This window comes from Salvelinus sp. IW2-2015, linkage group LG6.2, assembly GCF_002910315.2.
Source record: "Salvelinus sp. IW2-2015 linkage group LG6.2, ASM291031v2, whole genome shotgun sequence".
NCBI lineage: Eukaryota > Metazoa > Chordata > Actinopteri > Salmoniformes > Salmonidae > Salvelinus > Salvelinus sp. IW2-2015.
Genome location: NC_036846.1, coordinates 8,571,607 through 8,581,183, shown reverse-complemented (window position 1 = coordinate 8,581,183; position 9,577 = coordinate 8,571,607). Strand labels below are relative to the sequence as shown.

At 44.8% G+C, this 9,577-nt stretch overlaps 1 protein-coding gene across 2 annotated transcripts; it reads right to left on the bottom strand.

Moving 5' to 3' along the window:
- Window positions 1-594: 594 nt before the first annotated feature.
- LOC111965791 (hyaluronan-mediated motility receptor) lies at window positions 595-9,524 on the bottom strand. Of its 2 annotated transcripts, none has more exons than XM_023990089.2 (7): window positions 9,332-9,524; window positions 8,767-8,921; window positions 3,252-3,445; window positions 2,281-2,481; window positions 2,037-2,189; window positions 1,698-1,800; window positions 595-937 (listed from the first exon to the last, which is right to left on the bottom strand). In XM_023990089.2, the coding sequence occupies exons 1-7, from the start codon at window positions 9,426-9,428 to the stop codon at window positions 899-901; spliced, it is 942 nt and encodes a 313-aa protein (XP_023845857.1). In that variant the 5' UTR covers window positions 9,429-9,524; the 3' UTR covers window positions 595-898. The 2 variants fall into 2 exon arrangements, with proteins under 2 accessions (XP_023845857.1, XP_023845856.1); XM_023990088.2 differs by having other exon boundaries at window positions 8,767-8,924; window positions 9,332-9,522.
- Between the last annotated feature and the right edge of the window lie 53 nt (window positions 9,525-9,577).

Sequence of the window (9,577 nt, the reverse complement as noted above, 5' to 3'; positions counted from 1 at the left end):
CTTTTTGGTTACTACATGATTCCATATGCGGTATTTCATAGTTTGTCTTCACTATTATTCTACAATGTAGAAAATAGTAGAAAATAAAAACCCTTGAATGAGTAGGTGTCCAAACTTTTGACTGCTACTATATATATATATATATATCTCTTTTAAAAATATATTTTCCTTTATCATTTTCCCCCTAAACCTAACATGCCTTCTCCTAATTGGAGTAAACTAATGGACAACACCACTTAGGCTTCTACACACACTTTACAGACAACGTATTTTACAAGTTCCCTTTTGTTTGTTTTTAATCCCATCCTTCAACTACCATCTATCGCTAAAGTGCATCCAGTTTGAGTTCTATTTTGCCATATATTTTTAACTGTGCCGTTTCACAAAAGTTCTGAACCTATGTACATTTTACAGACACAGTATATTTTACATGAGTTGTGTTTTTAATCCCACATCTGGTTAATTGTAAATGATGGGAGTTAATGTCAGGAATGTTCACCAGGACAAAACATTAGCATGTGTTGTGGTTCTCTGCTCATCAGCTAGAGTCATCATCAGGATTGGCAGAGTAACAACAAGACAGACATTCCCAGGTGTTTTTACTTGTTGATTTACTATGTTCCACCAGTGTGTCTGAAAATAGACAATGACAGGAAAGTGTGTCCAAAWAGGAGAACACTAAGACTCATACCAAAATATAGACAATAGACTGTAACGAAGTTGCATATCACACTCCAGTAGTCATGCAGTGGTTTCAAGACATTTAAACAATGACAACAATAGAACGGGGAGGTTGTATGGTTCTCAGAAACAGTTGAGTAGCGAGACAAACAGACAAAAGTTAGGAGTGCCTCCACTGGGTTGAAGAAAAATAGATGGATTTCATGGTCTTCTGACCTCAAGGAGGTTTTTGGTATCCGTCGACAACGTGCCCCCCCTGAGAATACAAAATAAACTATAGGTGATTCCGGCCAAAAGGCAATGAACATAAACCACACACACAGGGCCTACACAATTTACAGTGAGAATATTCTGGAAAATTCAACATCTGCTCCCTCCCCAAACCTTCATGTAAGGAACAGTATGATATTTTTATCTCCCTCAAATGTAAGAGTCATAACATGAGTCTGTCCTCTGGTGTGTGAATCAACCATATAATTCATAAAACGGTAATGCATTTTAGCATGGTCACACATGGTCACACATGGTCACATGGTCTCATGTCCTATACGTCCTATAACTTCCTCTTCTCTCAGGCTCACTAGAGACTGCAGCCTGCATCATCTGCACTCAATCAGAATAATTATCTCAAAATGTGCACTCCAGAGCTAGTCAAAAGGGAACAAAGCACAGAGACCTCTGGGAAACACCTCCTCCAGTCATTAGTCATCTCATTCCCTTGTTTGGAAGAGCACCCCGTTGCCTGGAACACAGCCATGCATAGCACAGACTGACTGAGAAAACCAGACAGAAATCCATGCCCCAAGAAATGACGGTTCATACGATTCTCCAGATCCTCGGCAGTCATATTACTATTGCCATGTCCATTTAGACCAGTGAAGCAAGTAGTCATTCTAAATCCAGCAGGCAAACAAACTCACTGATTGGCAACACACAGCAAGACGCAGCCCCTGAAGACTAGAGATGTGCAACTCATGGCGATTGGTTCGGTCAAAGTTAGTGTAGGCTATGCTTACTGGGTGGGGTGTGAACTGGCTGAAGAGGTCCTCATACAGCTTTCTCCATTTGTCCACCTGGGTTTGCAGGTCAGCCATCTCACCGGATTCCCAAGAGGGCATTCTGCAGAATCGGAAAGGGAAGGGAATAGGTTCTCATGGACATGTGGGATTGAGAAAAGCCTGTGTATGTAACCGTTGTTACCAATTACTTTAGCTATGTCTGAGAATTGTTATGGGGCCTGTTTTGCTGTGTCACACATAACTGACTGTTAATGGTATGACTGAGGAAGAAAAACTGATCTGAGACAAGTTGTTATAGGTAGAGGCCTCGGGTCACTGAGGACAAATTGCTGTTACCTGTCACAGTGCTGGCTGACTGTGTCCTCTAGGGGGCAGCACAGCATCTGGGTGGTGCTCTCTGAGCTCTTCCTCAGCTCTGCTACCTCCTTCTCCAACCGTTTCACCTGCTGCACCAGAGAGTCCTTCTCCTCTGACAGGCAGTCTTTGAATCTGGAGGTTTCATCCAGAGATTAAATCTGGTGTTATCCACTGTCTGTGCTAAATAACCAATGACAACAGAGTGATGGTAGAGCATAGCTACCTCTTGACACAGCATATCCAGTAGCGCTGCTGTTCACACAGCCACTCAAACTGCTCGGCCGTCTCCTGGAGCTTCTTCAGGCTGCCCTCATTCTCCCGCTGCAGTCCCTGCACCTTCCTCTGGCAGGCGCTGCGCAGCTCCTCCAGCTCCTGGGTGCTGGCAGCGTAGCCGCACTGAAGCGCTTCCAACTCCAATACATTACTGTCGGCCAAAGACACATAAGAGACCCTGAACTTAGGTGCTTAGAAATGTTTCTAATTTGTGGTCTTAAAAAAATCTATTATGCATCATCCCTCCTGAATGTTGCATGAACAGCCAATATATCTAACCAACACGTAACCTCCTGGTCATTTTCGTGTACAATCAATCATGAAAACGTACTTCTCTATGAATCCCCAGTTTATCTTTCACAGGCAAACGATGAATTTCAGCTTGAGGGTTTGAGCTGAGCTCATGTTAAACTCCCCTTTATCATACCCCTAGTGCAATGCTACCCCTGAAATCACGATGTGATAACGTATTCTGACTGTCAGCCAATTTTCCAAACTGGGGATTCAAAGTCAGCAAGTTATAGCACAGCATGCTTAAGGGCACGTGTGTTTTTGCAGACTTAAAATCACAAATCCAAACATTTTCTATTTGACGTGTGACAACCTGACTAGTTGGAGATCTGTTCAACGTGTTTTTAAAACAGTTGGGACGGCTTCACTTGGCTCATGTTTGTAGGAGATGGTAATCAAAAGTTAGGAGTTTCATTAATTTTTATGTTTATTTGCTTAGTGCACGCCCTTCTCTGGACTGGCTTTACTTTTACAGTTTGTCCATTTGTACAGCTGGATAAACCATAGCTAAATACTGCTGCCATTTAAAAAAAGTATGTCTTATGTTTTAAACATTAAGGGGGTCTTTGGGTACACACACAATAGTACCATTTACTTTCTGCTTCCCACAGTGCAGGACAGTAGACTTACCTGTGCAGCTGTACCTGAAGGTCCTCTGTCAATGCAGCTCTCTGCAGGTCCTCAGTGTGCAGCTCTTCCACCAGGCCTTCCAGCTGCACCTCAGAACTTTGCAGGTGCAGTAGCTCCGAGTTGACCTGTTCCAGCTGTAGGCCCAGCAGTGCAGCATCTCTGGAGCTCTCCTCCACCACAAGATGCACCCGTTGCTGCAAGAACACAACCAGATCCTTGGTGAGGGCCACAGTCCACACAAACACATGGGTAAACACAAGRACACAGATGCTGTATGTATTCAGCACATGCTATTGTAAGACTTCCCTCAGAAATGGGAGGAATTTTCATGACATTCCCTCTATTATACTGTTAGTATTCATGTCATCCAGTTGACAAACTCTGGAGATTTTACAAGTGTCATTTCCAAAAACACCTACAGTGGCTTGCGAAAGTATTCACCCCCTTTGGCATTTTTCCTATTTTGTTGCCTTACAACCCCCCCCCCCCAAAAAAAAAATCTAATTTAATTCCAGATTGTATCATTTGATTTACACAACATACCTACCACTTTGAAAATGCATATTTTTTTATTTATTGTGAAACAAACAAGAAATATGACCAAAAAAAACTGAAAGCTTGAGCGTGCATAACTAGTCACCCCCCCAAAGTCAATACTTTGTAGACCCACCTTTTGCAGCAATTACAGCTGAAAGTCTCTTGGGGTATGTCTCTATAAGCTTGGCACATCTCTGGAAGACTGAAACAGGTATCCCTCGAGAATTTCCCTGTATTTAGCTCCAGCCATCATTCCTTCAATCCCGACCAGTTTCCCAGTCTCTGCCGATGAAAAACATCCCCACAGCATGATGCTGCCACCACCATGCCACCACCATGCGTCACTGTGGGGATGGTGTTCTCGGGGTTCTTCCATGTGTTCTTCCGCCGGATACTTCCGGCGCCGAAAAAGAGATGGCCGCCTCGCTTCGCGTTCCTTGGAAAATATGCAGTATTTTGTTTTTTTATGTGTTATTTCTTACATCGGTACCCCAGGTAATCTTAGGTTTCATTACATACAGTCGGGAGGAACTACTGAATATACGATTAACGTCAACTCATCATCGTTCCTACCAGGAATATGACTTTCCCGAAACGGATCTAGTGTTTTGCCTTCCACCCAATACAATGGATCTGATCCCAGCCGGCGACGCTGTGGTGACGCCGTAAAAGGGGCAAACGAGGCGGTCTCCTGGTCAGGCTTCGGAGACGGGCACATCGCGCTCCACTCCCTAGCATACTACTCGCCAATGTCCAGTCTCTTGACAATAAGGTTGATGAAATCCGAGCACGGGTAGCATTCCAGAGAGACATCAGGGATTGCAACGTGCTCTGCTTCCACGGAAACATGGCTAACTCAAGAGACGCTACACGAGTCGGTGCAGCCAGCTGGTTTCTTCATGCATCGCGCCGACAGAAACAAACATCTTTCTGGTAAGAAGGGGGAGGGGGTATGCCTTATGATTAACGAGACGTGGTGTGATCATCATAACAACACACAGGAACTCAAGTCATTCTGTTCACCTGATCTAGAACTCCTCACAATCAAATGTCGACCGCATTATCTAACAAGGGAATCTCTTCGATCATAATCACAGCCGTATATATTCCCCCCAAGCAGACACATCGATGGCCCTGAACGAACTTTATCTGACTCTTTGTAAACTGGAAACCACACACCCTGAGGCTGCATTCATCGTAGCTGGGGATTTTAACAAGGCTAATCTAAAAACAAAACTCCCTAAATTCTATCAGCATATCGATTGTGCTACCAGGGCTGGAAAAACCCTAGATCATTGTTATACTATTTCGCGACGCATATATAGGCCCTCCCCGCCCCCCTTTCGGAAAAGCTGACCACGACTCCATTTTGTTGATTCCAGCCTACAAACAGAAACTAAAACAACAAGCTCCCGCGCTCAGGTCTGTTCAACGCTGGTCCGACCAATCTGAATCCACGCTTCAAGACTGCTTCGATCACGCGGATTGGAATATGTTCCGCATTGCGTCAACAACAATATTGACGAATATGCTGATTCGGTGAGCGAGTTCATTAGGAAGTGCATTGACGATGTCGTACCCACAGCAACGATTAAAACATTCCCAAACCAGACAACCGTGGATTGACGGCAGCATTCGCGTGAAACTGAAAGCGCGAACCACTGCTTTAACCAGGGCAAGGTGACCGGAAGCATGACCGAATACAAACAGTGTAGCTATTCTCTCCGCAAGGCAATCAACAGGTAAGTCCCAGTACAGAGACAAAATCGAGTCGCAATTCAACAGCTCAGACACAAGAGGTATGTGGCAGGGTCTACAGTCAATCACGGATTACAAAAAGAAACCAGCCCCGTCGCGGACCAGGATGTCTTGCTCCCAGACACAGTAAACAACTTTTTTGCCCGCTTTGAGGACATACAGTGCCACTGACACGGCCCCCTACCAAAACCTGCGGCTCTCCTTCACTGCAGCCGAGGTGAGTAAAACATTTAAACGTGTTAACCCTCGCAAGGCTACAGGCCCAGACGGCATTCCCAGCCGCGTCCTCAGAGCATGCGCAGACCAGCTGGTGTGTGTTTACGGACATATTCAATCAATCCTTATCCCAGTCTGCTGTTCCACATGCTTCAAGAGGGCAACCATTGTTCCTGTTCCCAAGAAAGCTAAGGTAACTGAGCTAAACGACTACCGCCCCGTAGCACTCACTTCCTCATCATGAAGTGCTTGTTGAGAGACTAGTCAGGACCATATACCTCCACCCTACCGGAACCCTAGACCCACTCCAATTTGCTTACCGACCCAATAGGTCCACAGACGACGCAATCGCAACCACACTGCACACTGCCCTAACCCATCTGGACAAGAGGAATACCCATGTGAGAATGCTGTTCATCGATTACAGCTCAGCATTTAACACCATAGTACCCTCCAAACTCGTCATCAAGCTCGAGACCCTGGGTCTCGACCCCGCCCTGTGCAACTGGGTCCTGGACTTCCTGACGGGCCCCGCCCCAGGTGGTGAGGTAGGTAACAACATCTCCACCCCGCTGATCCTCAACACTGGGGCCCACAAGGTGCGTTCTGAGCCCTCTCCTGTACTCCCTGTTCACCCACGACTGCGTGGCCATGCACGCCTCAACTCAATCATCAAGTTTGCGGATGACACTACAGTGGTAGGCTTGATTACCAACAACGACGAGACGGCCTACAGGGAGGAGGTGAGGCCCTCGGAGTGTGGTGTCAGGAAAATAACCTCACACTCAACGTCAACAAAACAAAGGAGATGATTGTGGACTTCAGGAAACAGCAGAGGGAGCACCCCCTATCCACATCGACGGGTCAGTAGTGGAGAAGGTGGAAAGTTTTAAGTTCCTCGGTGTACACATCACGGACAAACTGAATTGTCCACCCACACAGACAGCGTTGTGAAGAAGGCCGCAGCGCCTCTTCAACCTCAGGAGGCTGAAGAAATTCGGCTTGTCACCAAAAGCACTCACAAACTTCTACAGATGCACAATCGAGAGCATCCTGTCGGGCTGTATCACCGCCTGGTACGGCAACTGCTCCGCCCACAACCGTAAGGCTCTCCAGAGGTAGTGAGGTCTGCAGAACGCATCACCGGGGCAAACTACCTGCCCTCCAGGACACCTACACCCCCGATGTCACAGAAGGCCATAAAGATCATCAAGGACAACAACCACCCAAGCCACTGCCTGTTCACCCCGCTATCATCCAGAAGGCGAGGTCAGTACAGGTGCATCAAAGCAGGGACCGGAGACTGAAAAACAGCTTCTATCTCAAGCCATCAGACTGTTAAACAGCCACCACTAACATTTAGCGGCGCTGCCAACATACTGACTCAACTCCAGCCACTTTAAAAATGGGAATTGATGGAAATTATGTAAAAATGTACCACTAGCCACTTTAAACAATGCCAATTAATATAATGTTTACATACCCTACATTACCCATCTCATATGTATATACTGTACTCTATATCATCTACTGCATCTTGCCATCTTTATGTAATCATATGTACCACTAGCCACTTTAAACTATGCCACTTTATGTTTACATACCCTACAGTACTCATCTCATATGTATATACCGTACTCTATACCATCTACTGCATCTTGCCTATGCCGTTCTGTACCACCACTCATTCATATATCTTTATGTACATATTCTTTATCCCTTTACACTTGTTGGTGTATAAGGTAGTAGTTGTGGAATTGTTAGGTTAGATTACTTGTTGGTTATTATGCATTGTCGGAACTAGAAGCACAAGCATTTCGCTACACTCGCATTAACATCTGCTAACCATGTGTATGTGACAAATAAAATTTGATTTGATTTGATTTGATATGTTTGGGGAGTCTCCACTTGCCTTTTGGCGAACACCAAACGCAATGGCTTTTTTCTGGCCACTTTTCTGTAAAGCCCAGCTCTGTGGAGTGTAGGCTTAAAGTGGTCCTTTGGACAGATACTCCATCTCCATTGTGGAGCTTTGCAGCTCCTTCAAGTTATCTTTTGTCTCTTTGTTGCCCCTCTGATTAATGCCCTCCTTGCCTGGTCCGTGATTTATTGGTGGGCGGCCCTCTCTTGGCAGGTTTGTTGTGGTGCCATATTCTTTACATTTTTTAATAATGGATTTAATTGTCCTCCGTGGGATGTTCAAAGTTCCGGATATGTTTTTATAACACAACCCTGATCTTTCCTTCTCCACAACTTTGTCCCTGACCTGTTTGGAGAGATCCATGGTCTTCATGGTGCCCCTTGCTTAGTGGTGTTGCAGACTCTGGGGCCTTTCAGAACAGGTGTATATATACTGAGATCATGTGACAGATCATGTGACACTTAAATTGCACACACATGGACTTTATTTAACTAGTTATGTGACTTCTGAAGGTAATTGGTTGCACCAGATCTTATTTGGGGGCTTCATAGCAAAGGGGGTGAATACATATGTGCGCAACACTTTTCAGTTTACTGTTTTAAATACCTTTTTTAAACAAGTAATGTTTTTCATTTCACTTCACCAATTTGGACTATTTTGTGTATGTCCATTACATGAAATAAAAATACATTTAAATTACAGGTTGTAATGCAGCAAAATAGGAAAAATGCCAAGGGGGATGAATACTTTTGCAAGGCACTGTGTAGATAAATGTGGCTAGCAAGCCCACACGTGAGAGTAGTTGAACAGAATTAGGATTTGACAAGGAATGTCTCAAGGCAATTTTGCTTAGCTTCACTAGCATTGGAATGTATTGAGTTTTTTGCATTGAGATTCTACATTCTGCCAATTGAAAGTAGAACATTAGAAAGATGTAGAAAATTGCATGACTTCTAATCCATGCAATTACACAATATTACATTAGCACGTACACTGTAATTATACTGTCGGTACACAGCTTCACAGAGTGACAAGAGCCGTCTGTGGTTGACCAGTGAAAAGATGGAAACAAGACGTCAGTACCTGTTCATGATGGACCCTGCCGAGCAGTTCATCGTGTTTGTACATCAAATCTATGTTGACCTGCTCCTGTTGGCAGAGCTGTGTGGACAGAGCCTCCAGCTCATTCTGCAGGCTCCTCTCTCTCTCCCTGGCCCCCAGGCATTCCCTCTCCAGCACTGCTATACCAAAAGAAGACAACAGCCCTGTGACTGGAATGGTTATATTGTTCCCACATCAGAGGACAACTTGCCCTTACCTATTCAAATGATTCTCTGTCACTGTACAGTAGGTTTGGACTTTGAACCCTGTAAAATCCTTGGTGCCTGTTATATGGCTTAACTAGAAACAGTGAAATCATGACATCATTCACCCTGAGAATAGCTAACTGTTAGTGTATTGCTGTTTTTCTTGTAGAACTACACTTTATCTATTTTGCAATTGATTATGATGGTGACATGTGTACAGTACATTGATCAATGACAGGCAGATTCTTCTTTGAGTGAATAGCCAACAGACTTATAATCCAAAGTAGTTGGTCTATAAGTCCTCCCAGTCCCATAATGACCCAATAACTACCAATACCTACCTGTTTCATGTGTCAGGCGGTTACACTTAGCCGTCAGGTACTGGATCTGACTGTTGTCTTCATCGCTGTAGCTATGCGCTCTGAAAAATCTCCTCATTCCCGTCTCCCTCGTTCCCTTACTGTGGTTCACCTGTATCGTTCAGCTTCCATGACTGTCAGATGCACAGGGGCAAGCCACTGATTTACTAGCTTCTTCTAGTTACGTGGCGCCCTAAAGACAGAAACTCCTCCCGTTTTCATATGTCA